The sequence below is a fragment of the Salvelinus fontinalis genome, chromosome 17 (assembly GCF_029448725.1).
Source record: "Salvelinus fontinalis isolate EN_2023a chromosome 17, ASM2944872v1, whole genome shotgun sequence".
NCBI lineage: Eukaryota > Metazoa > Chordata > Actinopteri > Salmoniformes > Salmonidae > Salvelinus > Salvelinus fontinalis.
In genome coordinates, this window is record NC_074681.1 from 25,436,650 (window position 1) to 25,458,508 (window position 21,859).

A 21,859-nucleotide genomic window follows, 5' to 3' on the forward strand; every position below is an offset into this window, starting at 1 on the left:
ACACACCCACTCATAGGCTCTATCTTCTCTCTGTTTTGGGGCTTCTCTCTGTCTCCTGGGACCCCTCCTCTCTTCCCAGCCCAGGTTAACTGTGATTGATCCCTGAGTGACAATAGAGGAGCTCCCTAGTTCTAAAATAATTGATTGAAAAAAATGCATTCACTCTCTTCTCCCCCCCTTTTCAGCTCTGACCTGCAAGTGGTCACTGTGTCTTTAGCTGGGTGTTGGGGAGACAGGAGGTGTCTTCAGCTCTAGCATTCTTTACATTCTCTGGATTTCACCTTCCCTGAGGGAGGCAGTCTGCATCACAATAAGGATGGGCAGGACTGGCCTTAGCCCTACCTAATCACAAACAAAGCCTATGTCAAAACCCCTTAGGGCTGGTTCACACACATGGGGTGGCAGGTAGCCTAGTGCTTAAGAGCGTTGGGCCAGTAAATGAAACATCACTGGTTCGAATCCCTGAGCCAACTGGGGAAAAAATCTGTCGAGGTACCCTTGAGCAAAGCAGTTAACCATGTAAATTGCTCTACTTCCACTTTTAATCCAACCCCACATACATAGGTTTTGGCGAGGTGAACTGCCACACTGGGAGCTGTTGTAGGGGTTAAGCGTTTTGCTCAAGGGCAGGACTTTGGCATCTAGGATTTGGGGATTTTTTCCTATTGCTGTTTTCCTAGCAATAGGAAAACAGACCTGCAATCGAGGCTGCATTGAGTTGTATCGCTAGATGGGAGAGTGAACTTATGTATTTATGTGTGGAGGGAGAGTTTAAAAGTTAAATGTTATATTATTACCTGTCCCAGACTGGAGAACAGTCACACACTGTCTACATCTCCACTGGTCTCCACCTCTAGCTCTTATGTCTAGACAAGGATTTGGATTTTATGTTCCTCTGACACAATAAATACATTGGCTACCGTATGGACATCCTACATACTCTGTCCTCAAAGTGGATTGGTCCAACTGTAAATTCCAAGGAATATTTTATGCTTTTTATGTCAAGTTGGCATTTTGTCCATAGTAACGCCCTTTTATTTGAATGTCATGTGGCAGTTTTATGCCGTTGAGATGTTATGTAGTTTTATTAAAGACATTGGCCAGCCCTCAGATAAAATTTAGGCTGAACTGAATGTATACAGTGCATTCGGAAAGTATTCAGTCCCTTTGACTTTTTCCACATTTTGTTACTTTATTCCACTGTGCTTCCCTTTGTAGTCTGTAATAGTTGTAGTACAATTCAATCTGTCCTGAAGCCACTCATGTGTTGTCTTGGCTGTGTGCTTAGGGTCGTTGTTCTGATGGAAGGTGAACCTTTTCCCCAGTCTGAGGACCTGAGTGCTCTGGAGCAGGTTTTCATCAAGGATATCTCTGTACTTTCATCTGTCCCTCAATCCTGACTAGTCTCCCAGTCCCTGCCGCTGGAAAACATTCCCAAAAGCATGATGCTGCCACCACCATGCTTCACTGTAGGGATGGTGCCAGGTTTCCTCCGGACTTGACGCTTGGCATTCAGGCCAAAGAGTTCAATCTTGGTTTCATCAGACCAGATAATCTTGTTTCTCATGGTACGAGAGTCCTTTAGGTGCCTTTTGGCAAACTTCAAGCGGGCTGTCGAGCCTTACTGAGGAGTGGCTACCTTAGTATTTAAAATAAGGTATTTCTGTTTTTTATTTGTGATACATTTGTAAAGAATTCTAAAGACCTGTTTTCACTTTCTCATTATGGGGTATTGTGTGCAGATTGATGAGGACATGTTTTTATTAAATCCATTTTAGGATAAGGCTGTAACGTAACAAAATGTGGAAAAGTCCAGAGGTCTGAATACTTTCCTTACTGTAAACAACTGGTGAGGATAGTTACTGGAGAAGGGATCTCCTGAATATCCTAATGTCTGGTGGCATACTAAAAATGTATTATTTAGCAAGGAAAATAATATTCAAAGAACAATAGAACATCCAAATGTTTGTCTTGCTACATGATGGGACAAATCTTTTTTTGAGAAAGAAACTTAGACCAGACTGAACTAGAGGCCGGTGGGCCCACGTGTCTGATTAAATCACCCCAATAAATTCAGACTGCTTTTGATCTGCTGCCCATAATAATGATACAATATTTGAGGGGCTCTTGATGAGAGAGCTTCCCAGTGATGGTGATTTAATGTGGCGAAGCTCTGTTTTTGTTCACCCGTGAAGCGTCCTTTGCTTTGCTAAATGATTAGTGAGAACTGACCTCTGTCAAGGTTGGCTGTCAGGTTGGCTCTTCTCTTTAGTGAGACCTGACCCCTACTGACATCACATTGGTCAATCTAAAGTGACAGAGACTGCTGTGATTGGCTGTGGGTTGTATCTCTGTATCCCAAATTCCACTCTATTCCTTGTGTAGTGCATACTGTTGACCAGGGCTTTGGTTAAAAGTAGTGTACTATAGAGGGAATAGTGTGCCATGTGGGATGCAAGGGACGCAGACTGTGTATACAAGGCTGTTTTCTTAAGGGAATGAAGTTCTGTCTGTGATTCTAGATGTGACCACATGGTGGAGCTAGAGGACCACTGTGTGTGTAGTTGTTTTAGACTTCTCAGCGTAAACACTGAATTTACGACTATAGACAGTCCCAGTCGGTGTTCATGTAATATTAAGGAATTCCCCTTGACCATGCCCACAAATTGGGGAAAACCAACATTCTTTCCTATTGACCCCCATTGTAAAATAGGCAACATCGTTGTTGATTTTTTGTTATACAGAAATAACAAAACATGTAGAAAACACAGCTATGATGTTGTTCAATGTACATGTAGACAGGTAAAAAATCCCGACCTACGGTTCGAAATGCTCCAACGTAGAGAAATAGAGCCTGCAAGAAGAGCCCTGTGGCTTCAGGCTATTCGGTGTTGGAGAGGAAAAGGGGCATAAGGGAAGCCCAACAATATAACTTTCTCTCAGTAGGGAGAACGTTAGGGAGCAGGCAAGGTTGAAAAGTCATCTTTAGACATGTTGTACTCTTCTTAATTGTTGTTTTGTAATTTACTAAAACAAGCAGACAACAGGCACGTTTTTGCTATGAGCCAATGGGGTAACCTAGGAATCCACAGGTTGTTTTCCCCACAGGCAGACAGGGTCGGACGTTCTATCTAATGCTGGGTCTATGGTGATGGAGATTGCATTTACACCTGTTACAAATTACACAGTTACCAAAAATCTGAATTCTTAGATTAAACACGGAGACATTTTCTGCTTCAAAGAGGTTCCATCACCATAGTGAAATTGACAGGAATTTATCACAGATTTTAATGGGTATTCAAACCCATTTTTTTATAGTTAGGCTTTATATGTGCTCAATATTTATAGCATCAGTCCTCATTGTTCATTGCAATGGGCATTTAAATCACTTTGGCCCAAAGCTCTTCTATACATGTGATGAAGTTGCAGGTGTTACTATATTACTATGTTGTCAAAGGTCTTGTGTGCTGTTTCCCTTTGGAAAATTACAGTCTCATCTCTGTGTGAATAGATTCACAACATGCTTCAGCTGATGGCTTGTGACAATAAACCAATTCATGGATGTCGTGGGGGCATTGAAGTGAGACTGAGGTTAGTGGTTACCTTCCCTGGCCTCCTAGCCCCTTGCCCCTCTGGCCTCTAGTCCCCCTGGATAAGACTGGGATTAGAGAGGGGTGCAACATGGATCCCCAGAACACCCGTACATAATACACTACCACCAGGGGGCAGGCTAACCAGGGCTTCCTTTCTTCCTCTCTGCTTTTCTCCAGATTACAGTAAATCCATCATCTGGTCCATTTAGCAAACATCCAGTCCCTCATTAGGACCACTGTAGCACCAGTGTCCAGTCTCTTTAGTATGGAGTCCATCCATAGCAACACTGTGGATTGCTGGGAAATGATAATGCACTGTCAATTCTAAGTCCTGGTCGAAATATCCAAACATGCACATCACAGTAACAGTTAGTGTTCAATGGACGATTGTGTATAGGTAATCTTACTGTGCATTTTAATGGGTACCGTTACTGTTAATGACGCAATATCTGAACAGTGTGTTCTCTGTTACTTATAAATGATTGGTCCGGAGTGGGCTCATCCTCCTCTGTGTGTGTGTGTGTATGTGTGTGTGTGTGTGTGCTGCTGGCAGGGCTGTCAGGACCTGTCCATAGGCCCCATCCTCATCCCCTCAACACACAACACCAGAGCCATGAGTACTGAGTAGCGGAAGAGGCTTCTCTTTGTCACTACGCCTGCCTGCCTGTGTCTCTGCCCAGCCCCTCTGATCACTGAACTGTGCAGGCTTGGCAGAAACCCATCTCCTCTCCTCCGTGCCTTGTTTCTCCTCCCCTCTTGTGTCACAGTCCAGCTTTTCACTCTCCCATGTCAAATCAGTGTCCATGGCCCATCAAAGTCAGACAGCCACTGATTGGCAGATTCCTGGCCCTGTACTATTTGCCCGAGTTGAGCATTTATGTCAATAATTTTAAAAACTGTGGAGATGTACCTCTACACCTGTACTTCTATTGAGTTTATTAATGGACATGAATGCAACTGACTGAGGATAGGTAATATGTTAAATGCCAAATGTTGGAGAAACCGTTAATGTTACATTTAATTATTTGTTCGTTTGTGGTGCCTTTTTTACAGAATTCTTTTGAGATCTTGTAGTCCTGATTTCTGTCCCTGGGGGATTGAAAAATGTGTGCAGTGCTCACTATGTCCTTATAAGCAGGAAATATCTCATCCAGGAGCCTAGCCAATGTCGCAGTGCCCATTATTGAACATTCTTCCAACTGACCACAATTTGTTTTGTAAGCAAAGACCAGTGATAGACAGTTCCTTCATGTTCAGTAAGCTGTAGTAGAGTTAGTGATAGTGGTATATGGAGGTAGATTGCATTACTCAAGAGGGCTGTGGCTTACATGCTCTTAACAGACCCACCGTGATGCTGGCCGGACATAGTGTACAGCTGCTGCTGTGCCGCACGTATAGTAGAGCTGCTGCTGCTGCTGCTGTGCCGACTGTGAAATACCTAAGTCTGCATGGTGCTGAGGGGGTCTGGAGCATGGGTCACTGATAGACACTGAGCAGAGCAGAGGAGGACCAGGAAGGGAGAGAGAGAGGAGAGAGATAGGAGAGAGAGAGAGAGCGAGAGGAGAGAGTGGCTCGCAAACACACACACAAAGAGAAAGAGAGAGAGAGAAAGAGAGAGAGCAAGAGCATAAAGTGAGAGAGCAAGAGAGAGCGAGAGCATAAAGTGAGAGAGTTAACATAGATAGAAGCAGGGAAGAGAGGGAAGGCTGAGAGCTGAACTGTTCTGCTGAGAACATACATCTTGTTGAAGTTTTTAGTCAGTACTTGGAGCATCAGGACAGGATGGCTCTCCTGCGTCTTTATAGTCTGCTGCTGCTCATGGCTCCTGTTCATGGCCAGTGGTGGAGTGCTTTCCTGGGGAAAGCACAGGAGATGACCACACAGCCCCCCACCACCGTCCCCACAACCACCCAGGTATTGTGGACCACAGAAGGGACAGAGGTGGGCCAGGTGGGGACTCAGACGGAGGTCTTCACCACTGCACCTGTTCAGAGTACTCCGCTACAGAGCATACAGGAGCCTGCTGGTGATGGAACCACAGAGATCAAGCCCAAGGCTAAGAAAATATCTCTGAAAATGTGGAAGAGTCGTGGTGAGTTAGTCTGGAGTATGTTGGGTGATGTAGTTGTTTCAGTTTTATTTCCGTGGGGGGATTCTGTCCAAAAAGTTGTCTTTATTTTGTGGTTAAATAACAATCCGTTCTGTTACTGGTTCTGCACATTAATTGTTTGCACTTTCAATGAAAGAGAACCAATGCAGTAATGATTTAGCATAATGCTATGAAAACTCTTTCCTGAAGGAATCTGAAGACACTGACATGTGGCAGCTGTGGAGCTGTGGACTCATGGTGGTTCATTATTTTTTGTTAAAGTAGTCTCAAGCTGATACTTGTAGTGGGATCATGACAGGGATTAGTTAGTGTGTTCCCCCACAGCTTGAGTGCGGCTACGCTTTTTTAACTTGTCTAATTGAGGCTGTGCGTTGTCGAGGGGAGTAGGCTTGTGGTTTCCTGCTAGCCCCTTGGTTTCCAATGTTAATCCCTATCACATGATATTATAATAATAGGATTAGGGCCAGGAGCCTTCCTGGAACCTGGAGAAATTGGGGTCTGAGCGTGAGCATTGTTTCAGAGCCTCCCGCTGGGCTGGGCTGGGTTGTGGGGTGAGAGAAAGAGGGAAGTGGGGGACAGATGGTTGATGGATGGGAGGGATGGGATACGGGGTCCAGAGTTATTATGTGTACCACAGGATGATGGTCCCGCTGGGTTGTGGGGTCAGAGAGAGAGGGGGAATCAGGGACGAATGGGTGAGGGATGGGAGGGAGGACTGAGATCAAGAGGCTGGAGATGATAGGAGAGGAGAGATACAACATGTTTATCATTGAGATGGATGGTGCACCAGTTCTAGGGAAATCAGTTACCAACATACTAAACTCAGCAAAAAAAGAAACGTCCTCTCACAATAAACTGTGTTTATTTCCACCAAACTTAACATGTGTAAATATTTATATGAACATAACAAGTTTCAACAACTGAGACATAAACTGAACAAGTTCCACAGACATGTGACTAACAGAAATTTAATAATGTGTCCCTGAACAAAGGGGGGTCAAAATCAAAGTTACAGTCAGTATCTGGTGTGGCCACCAGCTGCATGAAGTACCGCAGTGCATCTCCTCCTCATGGACTGCACCATATTTGCCAGTTCTTGCTGTGAGAAGTTACCCCACTCTTCCACCAAGGCACCTGCAAGTTCCCAGACATTTCTGGGGGGAATGGCCCTAGGCTTCACCCGCCCATCCAACAGGTCCCAGGCGTGCTCAATAGGATTGAGATCCGGGCTCTTCGCTGGCCATGGCAGAACACTGACATTCCTGTCTTGCAGGAAATCACACACAGAACGAGCAGTATGGCTGGTGGCATTGTCAGGCTGGAGGGTCTTGTCAGGATGAGCCTGCAAGAAGGGTACCACATGAGGGAGGAGGATGACAACAAGCTCAGTCAGATGATGCTGTGACGCACCGCCCCAGACCACGACGGACCCTCCACCTCCAAATCAATCCCGCTCCAGAGTACAGACGATAGTCCTTCGACGATAAACGCAAATCCGACCATCACCCCTGGTGAGACAAAACCGCAACTCGTCAGTGAAGAGCACTTTTTGCCAGTCCTGTCTGGTCCAGCGACGGTGGGTTTGTGACCATAGGCGACGTTGTTGCCGGTGATGTCTGGTGAGGACCTGCCTTACAACAGGCCTACAAGCCCTCAGTCCAGCCTCTCTCAGCCTATTGTGGAAAGTCTGAGCAATGATGGAGAGATTGTGCGTTCCTGGTATAACTTGGGCAGTTGTTGTTGCCATCCTGTACTTGTCCCGCAAGTGTGAATTTCCGATGTACCGATCTTGTGCAGGTGTTGTTACACGTGGTCTGCCACTGCGAGGACGATCAACTGTCTGTCTTGTCTCCCTCTAGCGCTGTCTTATGCATCTCACAATGCGGACATTGCAATTTATTGCCCTGGCCACATCTGCAGTCCTCATGCCTCCTTGCAGTATGCCTAAGGCACGTTCACGCAGATGAGCAGGGACACTGGGCATCTTTCTTTTGGTATTTTTAGAAAGACCTCTTTAGTGTCCTAAGTTTTCATAACTGTGACCTTAATTGCCTACCGTCTGTAAGCTGTTAGTGTCTTAATAACCGGTCCACAGGTGCATGTTCATTAATTGTTTATGGTTCATTGAACAAGCATGGGAAACTGTGTTTAAACCCTTTACAATGAATATCTGTGAAGTTATTTTGATTTTTACGAATTATCTTTGAAAGACAGGGTCCTGAAAAAGGGACATTAGTTTTTTGCTGAGTTTATATGTCTGAAGTCTTAACTGACTAGAAGAATTGGGCGCTAAATGATCATCCAGTAGACTCTTCAGAAAATCACAAGTCAAAGAGGACAAGCTCTCTCAGAACAAAATGTGTTGTTAGCATTTATAGTAAAAACATAAGCTTCATGATGAAGCCTCTCCTGTCTATTCCTCTGTCTGAGCTGTACTGTAGGTGTGATGCCCTGACAGCTTTTCTCCACCATGGTAATGTACAACAGCTGTCTGTCGCTCCAGCCTCCATAAACAGTAGCTCTGCACCCAGATGTCCGCTCACTTAGTATGACAAGCTACTTAAAGAACTTTATTAGCATTACTGTGTTGATATACTAAGGCAGGGTCCTCATTGGATGTGCATGTTTCGATATATTTCCACCAAACTGCTTTACATGAAATTTTAATGGATCTCTCTCTCTCTCTCTCTGATCGCACTTATAGATTGGCTTGTCTGTGGGAGTGTGGGTTGTGCGACTCAGTCAGTGTTGGTGTGAGGCTGCATGTTGTGGGAGGCATTCGTTCCGAGTGGAGGATGTTCAAACACTACCACCCTCCTCCCTAATTGTCATGTCTTTTTCCACTTCGCTAATTTGATGAATTACAGACCCAATCAGAGACCCTGTCTAGCCTAGTGGCAGAGATCAGAGGCCCACTGATGTGTAGAGGAGGGTTAATACTTGACAAGACTGAGGTGAAACTAACGGCCAAGAGGTTACCTCAGTGGAATGTTGGGGTGAGAGTGGTCGTCACGGGAGATGAGCTCCATGTGGGAGAGAATGTGATCGATCTTTCTCCACTAAGAACTCTCCCTACGCCACGAAGATAAGCCCCCCGACGCCAATGAAAGGCTTTTCACCTAGTGTCTGGAGTTATTTGGGGGGAATTAGCGTCTGAAGAGGGGAAGGGGAAGAAGAGGGAGAGCAATGATCCATAGGTGAATGTCTAACTCATTAGGGGTTTGTTACTGTCAGTGATGAGGATAGATGAAAAACTATAGACCATGGACACATCAGTTACCGCAAGATGAGATATTCTCTACATCTGTGCTTATGCTTTGTGTGTTCTCATGCAAACAATGATGTAATAGTGATTCTGATGATAGTCAGGTGATAGCACAGAAGTACATCTGCTAACTGATTAGTTACATTGGAGGAGATCCATAAATGTTCAGTGGTGAAATGGCATACATATCTTTGACGTATGGTGACATATCTTGACGAGAGCATTGGATGTTATCGTTGTACAGTTATGCAATGCTGAAATTAGAAATGTTGCTGATATCTATAGTAGTACTGTACCCTTTATATCCTTACATATATATCCAAGATGGCGTAGCAGTCAGACGTCTTTGTCTTGTCTTGTCTAGACCCATGTACATATCTTTTTATATCTTTTTATTCGCATTCTTTTTTATATTTTTTCCTAAAGCTCAACTTCAAAATACTCTCCTGCAACACGCCTCAACCAATGTGGTTTGGATCTGTTTTTTCCCCAAAGTATTTATATTTACCTCAACTGTAGCTAGCTAACTAGCTATCAGCTATCAGTCAGCTAACCTTTAGCTCGAAAAGCTCTCGCCAGTTCGTACAACGCGTTTCAAACCAGAGCATACCGGACCTATTTTCCTCTCCATATCCCCCAATTCCTACCGCAAACTCTGAACCCTTTCATCTGGATCATGGCAGCTAGCTAACCACAACCCGGGTTGACTACTCCTGGCTAACGTTTCCGTGCTGGAGCAAGCACCAACTAGCCTGGGGCTAGCCCAAGCTAGACCCATCTCCCGGCTAGGGCTCCTGGGCTACTCCTGAAGCCCACTCCTCGGCTACAATATCCGGAACCCTTCTACTGCCGGTACGGGGCACGGAACCCCGCCGATCCTTCACGACCCCGAATACCGACAAAATCTGCCCGAGGATCCCAACAGGCCACTCCGGCGCGACGTCCCCTGAAGGCCCATTCTGCTAACCGCGGCCAGCTAGCTATCTATAGCATATTGGACTGTTAGCTGATCCATCGGACAGTTTCTTGGACCACTATACCCATTTTGCCAATTGGACTTGGACCCCTCTGCTACTTTGAACCCTACTAATTCCACGACTGGTCTATCGACGTCACCGCACGAGGAGGCAAAAACAGACTTTTCCACCATCGCAACATCCCTCTAAGACCCTTATGCTAGCTTGCTAGCCCCGGCCTGCTAACTGTCTGAATCACCCTGTCCCCAGCCAGCCCAACCACTCACCGGACCCATACGATCACTTGGCTACGCATGCCTCACCCTAACATCAATATAACTTGTCCATTACTGTCCTGGTTAGTGATTACTGTCTTATTTCACTGTAGAGCCTCTAGCCCTGCTCAATATGCCTTAACCAACCATGTTGTTCCACCTCCCACATATGCGATGACATCACCTGGTTTAAACGTCTCTAGAGACTATATCGCTCTCTTCATTACTCAATGCCCGGGTTTACCTCCAATGTACTCTCTTCCTACCATACCTTTGTCTGTACATTATGCCTTGAATCTATGCTATCGTGCCCAGAAACCTGCTCCCTTCAATCTCTGTTCGTGCTGATCGCTGCCCGCACCTGCCCGCCCGTCCAGCATCACTACTCTGGACGGCTCTGACTTAGAATATGTGGACAACTACAAATACCTAGGTGTCTGGTTAGACTGTAAACTCTCCTTCCAGACTCACATTAAACATCTCCAATCCAAAATTAAATCTAGAATCGGCTTCCTATTTCGCAACAAAGCATCTTTCACTCATGCTGCCAAACATACCCTCGTAAAACTGACCATCCTACCGATCCTCGACTTCGGCAATGTCATTTACAAAATAGCCTCCAACACTCTACTCAACAAATTGGATGCAGTCTATCACAGTGCCATCCGTTTTGTCACCAAGGCCCCATATACTACCCACCACTGCGACCTGTATGATCTCGTTGGCTGGCCCTCGCTTCATACTCATGCCAAACCCACTGGCTCTATGTCATCTATAAGTCTCTGCTAGGTAAAGCCCCGCCTCATCTTAGCTCACTGGTCACCATAGCAGCACCCACCCGTAGCACGCACACCAGCAGGTTTATCTCACTGGTCACCCCCAAAGCCAATTCTTCCTTTGGCCGCCTCTCCTTCCAGTTCTCTGCTGCCAATGACTGGAACGAACTGCAAAAATCTTTGAAGCTGGAGACTCTTACCTCCCTCACTAGCTTTAAGCACCAGCTGTCAGAGCAGCTCACAGATCACTGCACCTGTACATAGCTCATCTGTAAATAGCCCATCCAATCTACCTCATCACCATACTGTATGTATTTATTTATTGTCTTGCTCCTTTGCACCCCAGTATCTCAACTTGCACATTCATCTTCTACACATCCTACCATTCCAGTGTTTAATTGCTATATTGTAATTACTTTGCCACCATGGCCTATTTATTGCCTTACCTCTCTTATCCTACCTCATTTGCACATGCTGTATATATTTTTTTTCTACTGTATTATTGATTGTATGTTTGTTTATTCCATGTGTAACTCTGTGTTGTTGTACGTGTCGAACTGCTTTGCTTTATCTTGGCCAGGTTGCAGTTGCAAATGAGAACTTGTTCTCAACTAGCCTACCTGGTTAAATAAAGGTGAAATAAAATAAAATAAAAAATACCCAGAGTTTTCTATACAGCTTTAGGCTCATACATGTGATTCTGTTCATTTTGTTTAGATCTCATGAATCTGTTGTTTCCTCCTCCTTACAGAGCGTGGCTCTACGGGACACCTAGACCTGACCGAGTTGATCGGAGTGCCACTCCCTCCCTCTGTCTCTTTCATCACCGGCTATGAGGGCTTCCCGGCCTACGGCTTTGGGCCTGACGCCAACATCGGACGTCTCACCAAGACCTTCATGCCCGATCCTTTCTTCAGGGACTTTGCCATCATCGTCACCATCAGGCCCAGCAGCAAACAGGGAGGGGTGCTGTTCGCCATCACTGATGCCCAGCAGAAGGTGGTGCAGCTGGGGTTGGCACTGACGCCCGTGGAGGACGAGACCCAGAGGATTCAGCTGTACTACACCGAGGGGGGCGAGGAGTCCTCACATAGCCAACAGGTGGCGTCCTTCAAGTTGCCTGATATGAGGAATAAGTGGACGCGCTTCACTCTGTCGGTGCAGGACCAGGAGGTACGCCTCTATATGGACTGTGATGACTTCCAAGCAGAGACCTTCCACAGGAGCAGCCGCCAGCTCAGCTTTGAACCCAGCTCGGGCATCTTCGTGGGCAATGCTGGAGGAACTGGCTTGGAGAAGTTTGTGGTAAGTAATGTCTACCACTTATTGGTCTTCTGTTTCATTTGACCATGTTGCAGTGTGTGTGTGTGTGTGTGTGTGTGTGTGTGTGTGTGTGTGTGTGTGTGTGTGTGTGTGTGTGTGTGTGTGTGTGTGTGTGTGTGTGTGTGTGTGTGTGTGTGTGTGTGTGTGTGTGTGTGTGTGTGTGTGTGTGTGTGTGTGTGTGATCACATTCCCTGCGCTGTGTAGTGTGAGTCCTACTGTTTGCCCAGTCTGTGTTAGCATGAACATTACTCCAATAACATGATAAAAGACTCAAAGATCGTCTGTGTAGAATTATTCTTAACAACTGCACTAAAAGCTCCACAGCTGGGACTTCTTCCAGCTGGCTGTGCACCACTTGTCTAACATACAATATTCTATTCTAAGAAGAATGTTTAGCTATACCATGTATAGTGATTACTGTATGAATATGCTCAGTCATGGATTATAGTCAGTTGATCACAGTTTTTCAGAATCAGCTCATATAAGGTTGTATAACTCAGCTCAAAACATTCTGGTATTTGACAGCCATCGATAGGACACAGACCTGATTCAAGGCTAACGGGAGGTCTTGGCGGTCTCTCAGAGAGGAAGGGAGAGATATCAGTAAGCCTTGTTTAATAAACAGAACCACCTCTGCATGGTCAACTCAGCTCAGCTCAAGGCCTCGCGTTAATGTATCCTGTGATCTCTGTTCCAGTCTTCTCTGAGAGGAGAGACTCTGAGGTTCACTCAAATCAAATAAAATTTTATTGGTCATATACACATGCTTAGCAGGTGTTATTGCGAGTGCAGGGAAATGCTCGTGCTTCCAGTTCCGACAGTGCAGTAATATCTAATAGTAATCTAACAATTCCACAACAACTCCATAATACACACAAATATAAGTAAAGGGATGGAATAAGAATATATACATATAAATATATGGATGACCGATGGCAGAGCGGCATAGGCAAGATGCAATAGATATTATATTATATTATATAAAATACAGTGTATACATATGAGATGAGTAATTTAAGATATGTAAACATTATTAAAGTGGCATTATTAAAGTGACTAGTGATCCATTTATTAAACGGTGTCTTCCCCTTCTACCCCACATTGACTGTCTTCCAGTGACGTTACAGAGAGTGAGACCATTGAGATATTTCATATAGATTATCTATGGAGACAACTGTACAGCTGTTTCAATATAGTCTATTAAAATATTAATATCATACTTCAAGCCCAATAAGAGCAAAACTTCCCTTAAAGCCTGGCCACTTCAATATGGTCCAACAAACACTGATGATGGAGTGAATGTGAATGGGACTTTATTCTCCAAATGAACCGTCCTTGTCACGTCCTGACCATAGAGAGTCCTTATTTTCTATGGTAGAGTAGGTCAGGGCGTGACTGGGGGGTTAGTCTAGTTTATTATTTCTATGTGGGGTTCTAGGTTTGTTTTTCTATGTTGGTGATTGTGTATTATTCCCAATTAGAGGCAGCTGGTATCGTTGTCTCTAATTGGGGATCATATTTAGGTAGCTTTTTTCCACCTGTGTTTATGGGATATTGTTTTGAGTTAGTGCACGTAGCATTGCTGTAGTCACGGTTCGTTGTTAGTTTATTGTTTTTGTCACGTTATTCGTGAAATTATGTGGAACTCAACATCCGCTGCGCCTTGGTCCGACATTTATTCTAGCGAACGTGACAGTCCTGCAATGTTCTTTATTAGCATGCTGCTGCACTTTAAGAGTGGTGCTGACGGTGGTGGTAGTGGTGTGTGTTTGGGAAAGTGGTTTCCATGGCGATGGCAGCAAAGTGGGTAGCTTTTCCTTTTGTTGTTGTGAGGCACTTTGGTGCCTACCAGGGGCCTGAGGGGGCCAGGAGGGGTAAAGACAGTGTCTGTCAGTCAGAGCAGAGGGGCCAGAGAGGGAGGGAGGAGAAGGGGGAGGGAGGTGGAGGTGGAAGAGGAGAGAGGCAGGGAGGTGGAGGGAGATGGGTAGAGGGGTGAGTGAAAGGGGGGAAGAGATCCCACAGCCAACAGAACACAGTGGACTGTAATGCTGGGAGATACAATACTGATGGGCCAAATGCCGTGCCAAGAGATGGCTCTCACCCTTCAAAACCAGCCTGGACAAAGGTCTGGGTTTTGTTCTGATGCAGCCTTCATTAGTTTCACTCGCTCCCTCTGTCTGTCTTTGTATCTTTGGGCTTGATTTTAGGATTTCACAGTAAATGTGTTTCAGTCAGTAGTTTGCTGTGTTCTGTATTCTGTATTTTACTGATCATAATCTGCTACTGTACGTGATGTTAATCTACTCATCCTGTTGGCTTCTAGTCCAGGGGCCTTAGCCAATGTTTTTATTGCCACACTCTTTCAAGATCAGTGGTATTCTCTATAATGTCCTCCAATCACGTCATCGTGTTGCACATTACACGCTTTAGGTTAATAACGTGGAAGGAATGCTTGTGACAATGACAGTTAATGAGTGTGTGTCAGGCCCGTCCCTATCAAATACTGCTCACAGATTAAAATGTGTGTAACCATGTGTTGCTTGTAGAAAGGGCCTCTTGCCTCAGTCAGCATTTTCTACCTGTATAGGAAAGCCTTCAAAATAAACATTCCTGCTGTGTGACTCTTTTTGCTTCTCACTCTCTCTCGCTCTCGTCTCTCTCTCAATTTAGCCAATTCAATTAGCTATATCAGCACAATAACTCCCTATTATACATCACCAACGCATTATCACATATCTCTCCTTCTCTCCCTCTGTACAGGGCTCTATCCAGCAGCTGGTGATCAAGCCGGACCCTAGGGCTGCAGAGGAGCAGTGTGAAGAGGATGATCCCTATGTGAGTGGCTACACCACAGCCTGTTCCATAGATATGTATTTATCCATAGCCTTGAGCTCCTGATATTTTAAAGGCCGTGCCAGCACAGATTCTTTAATACGTGTTAAGCGTCTGGCTCTCAAGACTAATTTATACATGACTTGACTCTGCATAGAGCATACTGGTGGCTCCCTCTTGTGTTTAAAATATGAAATACTGTTTACTAGTTGATTGCTTCACTGGCTCTCACTCATATCACTCACTATGTAACAACATTTGAATGTACAAAGCTGCCACTACTCTGGCCTTCTGTGCCTAAATTATGGAATGAAGAGTTAATTTCCTCTAGTGATTAGTGAGAGAAATGCTACTTCTAGGTCACTGGTGTCAATCTTTTTTTTTATACATTTTTTTATTTCACCTTTATTTAACCAGGTAGGCTAGTTGAGAACAAGTTCCCATTTACAACTGCGACCTGGCCAAGATAAAGCACAGCAGTTCGATACATACAACAACACAGAGTTACACATGGAATAAACAAACATATAGTAGACAAAAAGAAAAATCTATATACAGTGAGTGACAATGAGGTAAGATAAGGGAGGTAAGGCAATAAATAGGCCATGGTGGCGAAGTAATTACAATATAGCAATTAGACACTGGAATGGTAGATGTTCAGAAGATGAATGTGCAAGTGGAGATAATGGGGTGCAAAGGAGCAAGATAAATAACAGTATGCAAATGAGGTAGTTGGATGGAAGCAGTTCGTTCCAGTCATTGGCAGTAAAGAACTGGAAGGAGAGGCGGCCAAAGGAGGAATTGGCTTTGGGGGTGACCAGTGAGATATACCTGCTTCTTTGAATAGAGATGTGTGGTAATGTCTCCTGTATTCCAGGCTTCTGGGGATGGGAGTGGTGATGACACGTTGGTTGACCGTGAAACAGATGACAAGTCGATGAAGAACATGGAACGAAAAAAGGAAACAGCACGGGTGAGTAAAAGTGGGAGGTGTGAGCATGGGGTGTAAGAGAGGAATGTGTTCGGTGAAACGGAATGTCAGCGGACGCTGGGTGAGCGTTGGTGAGACAAGGAACGTCCGCACAGCTAAGATTGGCTTGGGCACAAGGCACATTGTTGTCTGAGCAACACTCCCTGACAGACTTCATTGAACGTCTCTTACATGTAGCAGAACATCTTTTCTGTTTCATCAGTTGAAATTTGTCCTGGTACAAAACACAAGTATGTAAAAGTGAACACGGGGATATATTCCAGTAGGGAGATTCAGTACCTCTATCTCTCTATCTCTACCCAAAGATAAGTCTCTACACTGGCCTTTCATGTGTCTGTTATGGCTATGGGTAGCAGTGGTTGTTTATGTAGCTAGTGAACACCCCTTTGTTTTTGTCCGTTTCTCTTCCTTTGCTGGATTGCTCCAGATTCTGTCTGTGTGTACGCTACATTCACTTTCATCCTCCTATCACTAGCCGTGTAACATACTGTACTTGTCATCTCACTCTGCCCCTAAATAAACGCACAATCCGCCCTGACCCCAATTACTACAAATAAATATATTACATAAGCTGTCTGTTCTTATTTGAATCTTGTCCAGATGTTTTAATTAGCTAGATATTTCCTGTGTTACTCCTCAATATTTCAAATAAATTGGACATTGTTTTATCAGTTTACTTACTGTTCATTCCTGCTTCCCTCCCTCTTTTTACATGATCTATCTTCCTCCCTAATTGTCTTTCCCTCCAGCCAGAGGACATGCTAAGCGTGCCCGTGCGAGCCCCGCCCACAAAGTCTCCAGAGTTGGAGCTAGATGTTCACCTGACCCCCACAAACAAGGCACATCAGGAGATGCTGCTCGAAGGTGGGGAAGGCAGGTTCACCATACTTTTATCTTAACCAATCATGTCATGGCATTACAGGGCACTTTCAAATAACTTGATAGGCAAGCTTGATTTAACTCACCTGGTGACTGTGTAAATTATTATTTGATTTTCCCTTTGCATTGATCAATCTTATCTGTCTCTCACTGGCTAATCTAGTTTTTTTTTAATTTTACCTTTATTTAACTAGACAAGTCAGTTAAGAACAAATTCTTATTTTCAATGGCGGCCTAGGAACAGTGGGTTAACTGTGGTTAACTCAGGTGGGGCAGAACGGCAGATTTTTTACCTTGTCAGCTCAGGATTCGATCTTGCAACCTTTCAGTTACTAGTCCAACGCTCTAACCACTAGGCTACCTGCCACCCCAGGTAGTCTAGTGGTTAGAGCGGTTGTTGTGGTTGTTGTTTGAATACATCAAATATCCCTCAATGGTTAGCATTATTGAAGCCTCATTGGTGAATCATATTGGTGTCGCTTTTTCCTCTCAGGATCCCACCAAACAGAGGAGCCAGGGGAGAGGTCAGGGGATGTAAGTAATAGCTAAGATTATTACACGTAACGTGCCTCAACCTGATGTGCTTTAAATGCTTAAGTTATTCAGCTTAAGTTCTTCAGTATTTAATAGATTTTACACAATGTTCTCCTGCTGATCCTCAGGGCAGGCCTCTTAGCCACGGACAGAAAGGAGAGCGAGGAGAGCCTGGGCCTATGGGTCCTGCTGGCCCCCGTGGCCCCGCTGGCCCTTCCACTCCCTCTGAGGATAGGTCTGGACACGGCCAGCCAGGACCAAGGGGCCCTCAGGGGCCTTCAGGGGCCCCTGGGGTGCCAGGGAAGGACGGACAGCCGGTGAGCTTTACCTCATTATAATCTCCCATTACTCTGTGATACTAGTACATGTTTGATTATGTTTTCTATTATCTTCACTTCACTTGACAAGATTGAACACATACATCTAAGGACTGTTCTCATTTTTCAGGGAAGCAAGGGTGAAGATGGAGACCCAGTGAGTACATCTGGTCTTGTGTCAAATGTGTACGGTTTTGTTATGTTAATATAGAAATATACTGTATGTCTTTAAATATGACCTATGTTAATCCCCACAGGGACAAAGAGGACCTCATGGATTCCCAGGGTTGGCAGGAGAGGTTGGAGTCAAGGGAGAAAAGGTACAATAATTACAAGTTTAAAAAAAAATATATATATATATATATATATATATATTCATTCAATGTGTATGAGATAGGCAGTTAGTCTTACCATGTGTTCTCTTCTGTACAGGGGGACACAGGAGTAGGCTTACCAGGGCCTCCAGGCCCACCCGGACCTCCCGGACCACTCAAATCTCACAGTGTACCGGTGGGTGTCAGTGTAACATCCTGGAAACATCGGATTAAACAGGGGATCAAATGGGGATTTGTGTTTAATTGCCTGTTTTCATTTGAATTGCAGTATGGAGAGGATGCACTTGGCTCTGGCTTTGGTGACCTTGACGATACAGAATTTATCAGAGTAAGAACATTCTTCTAATCTGTCATTCTGCTGTCAGTCTATCTTGTGAGCGGACCAAGTAATTTGGTGTCACTCTAAAGCGGAAAGGTGGAATAAACGAGTCAGGAGATTGAACACAGTTCTCTATTGAGAGATTTCTGTCAATACAAACACCAACACAATCAATGAGAATCTCCCAAGGAACAACATACATATTCTCCTTTAGATGACACAGGAACACAAGAGACGATTATCTTTAAACTATAACAACAATCACAGATTTGTCACCATCTTAATGGATCTTCTTCGATAGCTCCCCTCTCTTGGTAGTCATTCTACCGAGATAGTTTATCTTCTTCCCCTTTCCTGCTGGTTCCCTCCTCTCTCTTATAGGGGAAAGAGAATATATCATTAGTACCGTCAGCTGTGCTTAATTGCCTCTGGTTACCTTGTCTCACATGACTTGTTGGGCTACTATCCGTGAGCCCAGCCTGCCCTCTGGTGGTCCTTCCACATACCTCCCCCTCAGGACCGGACCGGAGGGTCGGGCGCCAGATGCACTGTCTTGGTCGCGTCGGGACAGCGCGTCTGTATTCCCGTTCCTCGATCCGGCCCTGTGGATGACATGGAAAGAGAACGGTTGTAAAGCAAGAAACCATCTGGCTATTCTGTTGTTATTGTTTCTCTTACCAGCCATCCACGTGAGGGGAGCATGGTCAGTAGCTAATGTAAACCTACGACCCAGTAGGTAGTACCGGAGATAATCGAGAGCCCACTTAATGGCTAGGGCCTCTTTCTCTACGGTAGCATATCTCTGTTCCTGATCGCTGAGCTTCCTACTTATGAAGAGAATCGGCCTCTCTGATTCTCCTTCACCCTGAGCTAGTACGGCCCCGAGCCCCGTATCCGAGGCGTCGACCTGCACAATGAACTCTTGTGAGAAGTCCGGAGCCTGTAGGACGGGATCAGAACATAGGCCATCTTTTAGCAATTGAAAGGCATCTTCCGTCTCGTCCTCACACTCTACCCAGTTTGGCAAGTTTTTCTTGATGAGGTTTGTGAGGGGGTTGGCAATGGTTGCATATCCAGGGATGAAACGGCGATAATATCCCGTTATCCCTAAGAAGGCCCGAACGTCCCGCTTGGTCCGGGGTCGAGGCCAGTCCCGAATTGCCCTGGTCTTCTCTGCCTGTGGGCGTATTTTCCCATTCCCCACGGTGTACCCCAGGTATTCCGCTTCGGGCAGACCCAGGCAGCATTTTTTGGGATTGGCCTTCAACCCTGTGGCTTCCAGGCTCATGAGCACCGCCCATAGTCGCAGGAGGTAACTATCCCAGTCCTCGCTGTGGATGACCACATCGTCTTTGTATGCCGCTGCATACTCTTGACGGGGCCGTAGAATGGCATCCATGAAGCGTTGAAAAGTTGCAGCGGCACCATGCAGTCCGAAGGGCATCCTCACATACTGAAAAAGCCACTCCGGTGTGGCAAAGGCAGTATTTGGGCGATCCTCCGGAGCCACCGGCACTTGCTAATATCACTTCGTCAAATCCAGGGTGGTGATGAACTTGGCCTTTCCTAAGCGCTCCAAGAGTTCATCCACGCGGGGCATGGGATACGCGTCAAATGTAGAGAGGTCGTTCACGCTCCTAAAGTCTTTGCAGAGTCTCATACTACCATCGGGTTTGGGGACCAGGACTATGGGACTGGACCACTCACTCGTAGATGGCTCGATCACACCCATCCTCAGCATCTCCCTTACCTCGTTCTTAGCGATGACTCGGCAAGCTTCAGGAATCCTGTAAGGCCGTATATGCACCTTCTTGCCGGGTTCAGTGTGGATATGGTGGAACAGGACATCTGTTTGTCTTGGGAATGGAGAGAATACCCGGCCGCAGTTCATAATCAGCTTGTCTAGCAGTCTCGACTGCTCCGGCAGGAGAGTTTGGCTACGGCGCACGTGTTTGGCTACGGCGCACCTCCTCTTTTCCTTTGCCCTCCAGGGCCATCAAAGCCACCTCCTCCTCTCTTCCATGGTACTTCTTCAACAGGTTTATATGATAGAGTTGGACCTTCTTCCTCCTGTCAGGTTGCTTGATGAGGTAATTGACCGGTGAGACCCTTTTCATTACCTCGTAGGGTCCCCTCCACTGCGCCAGCAAGCGGTGTTCAGCCGTGGGCACGAGCACCATCACTTTCTCTCCCACGGTGAACTCACGGGGTGTCGCGGACTTATCGTAGGCCCGGCCTTGGGTCCTTTGCGCATTCTCCATATGCTCCTTTACTATGGTCCACACTGCCGACAGGTGGTCTCTCATCAGGGTAACATGTTCTATTGTGGATCGAAAGGGGCATGGTTGGGTCTCCCAGGTCTCCTTGGCTAAGTCGAGGATCCCTCGACAGGGTTTGCCGTAGGGCAATTCAAACAGGGAGAATCCAGTGGACGCCTGGGGTACTTCTCTCAGGGCAAACATTAAGTGTGGGAGAAGCATGTCCCAGTTTTTCCCGTCTCTGGACCACTCTTCTCAACATGCTTTTAATCATTTTGTTCAAGCGTTCGCACAACCCGTCTGTTTGAGGGTGGAATATGTTTGTACATATCTTTTGAACCTGATATAACCGACACAAGTCCTTCATCAACCGCGACATGAACAGGGTTCCCTGATCGGTTAGGATTGTCTTGGGAAGGCCCACCCAAGAGAACATCATGAACAATTCCTTGGCAATTCCCTTTGACGACATGTTACGCAGGGGTATGGCCTCTGGGAACTTGGTAGCGTAATCTACGACTACTAGGATGTACTCGTGTCCTCTGGCGGATTTTGGGAGGGGTCCCACGAGTTCCATAGCTATGCGTTCAAGGTGTGGTAGGTGTGGCCGTGGGGCTGTACGCTGACATTGATCACACGTCCTACAATACCTGGCCACATCCCGGGTTACACGCGGCCAATAGAATCTCTGCATGATTCTGTCGATAGTTTTGTCCCGTGCCAGGTGTCCTCCTAGGACGTGGGAATGGGCTAACTGTAGGACTGTATCCCTGTATGGTCTAGGCACCATTAGTAATACCTGGTTTTCCCCCTTCGTTGCACGACCCAATATAAGAGACCCCGCCTGATTGCATAGTAAGGAAGAGGGGGCTCACCTGATCCATCTACGTTCCTCCCGTTGATCACCTTCACCTTCCTCATGGCCTCCCTTAGGTCTGGGTCTCTATGCTGCGAGGTGCCGAACTGTCCCTTTAATTCCTGGGGCAGGTCGACCTCGGTAGAGGGGTGTGGAGGTTGTTCCCCATCCCCGCCAGGGGTGAGCGAGGAGAATCCCTTCCAGGTTCCCTCCTCGGATGGGGCTTCAAATATTTCCCTT

The 21,859-nt window shown here is 45.9% G+C and overlaps 1 protein-coding gene across 6 annotated transcripts in view; it reads left to right on the forward strand.

Moving 5' to 3' along the window:
- LOC129814035 (collagen alpha-1(XVIII) chain-like) overlaps nucleotides 1-21,859 on the forward strand; it is a 123,062-nt gene that overhangs the window by 85,798 nt on the left and 15,405 nt on the right. For 2 of the 6 annotated variants that reach the window (XM_055866786.1, XM_055866788.1), the window contains exons 1-11: nucleotides 5,249-5,685; nucleotides 11,727-12,280; nucleotides 15,059-15,133; nucleotides 16,008-16,103; nucleotides 16,871-16,994; nucleotides 17,494-17,534; nucleotides 17,663-17,851; nucleotides 17,982-18,008; nucleotides 18,109-18,171; nucleotides 18,284-18,361; nucleotides 18,455-18,514. In XM_055866786.1, coding sequence (XP_055722761.1) covers nucleotides 5,376-5,685; nucleotides 11,727-12,280; nucleotides 15,059-15,133; nucleotides 16,008-16,103; nucleotides 16,871-16,994; nucleotides 17,494-17,534; nucleotides 17,663-17,851; nucleotides 17,982-18,008; nucleotides 18,109-18,171; nucleotides 18,284-18,361; nucleotides 18,455-18,514 — 1,617 coding nt within the window. In that variant the 5' untranslated portion in view covers nucleotides 5,249-5,375. Of the gene's footprint in view, nucleotides 1-5,248; nucleotides 5,686-11,726; nucleotides 12,281-15,058; nucleotides 15,134-16,007; nucleotides 16,104-16,870; nucleotides 16,995-17,493; nucleotides 17,535-17,662; nucleotides 17,852-17,981; nucleotides 18,009-18,108; nucleotides 18,172-18,283; nucleotides 18,362-18,454; nucleotides 18,515-21,859 lie in introns of those variants that run through there. The other 4 variants (XM_055866789.1, XM_055866790.1, XM_055866787.1 and 1 more) reach the window with 3 other exon arrangements.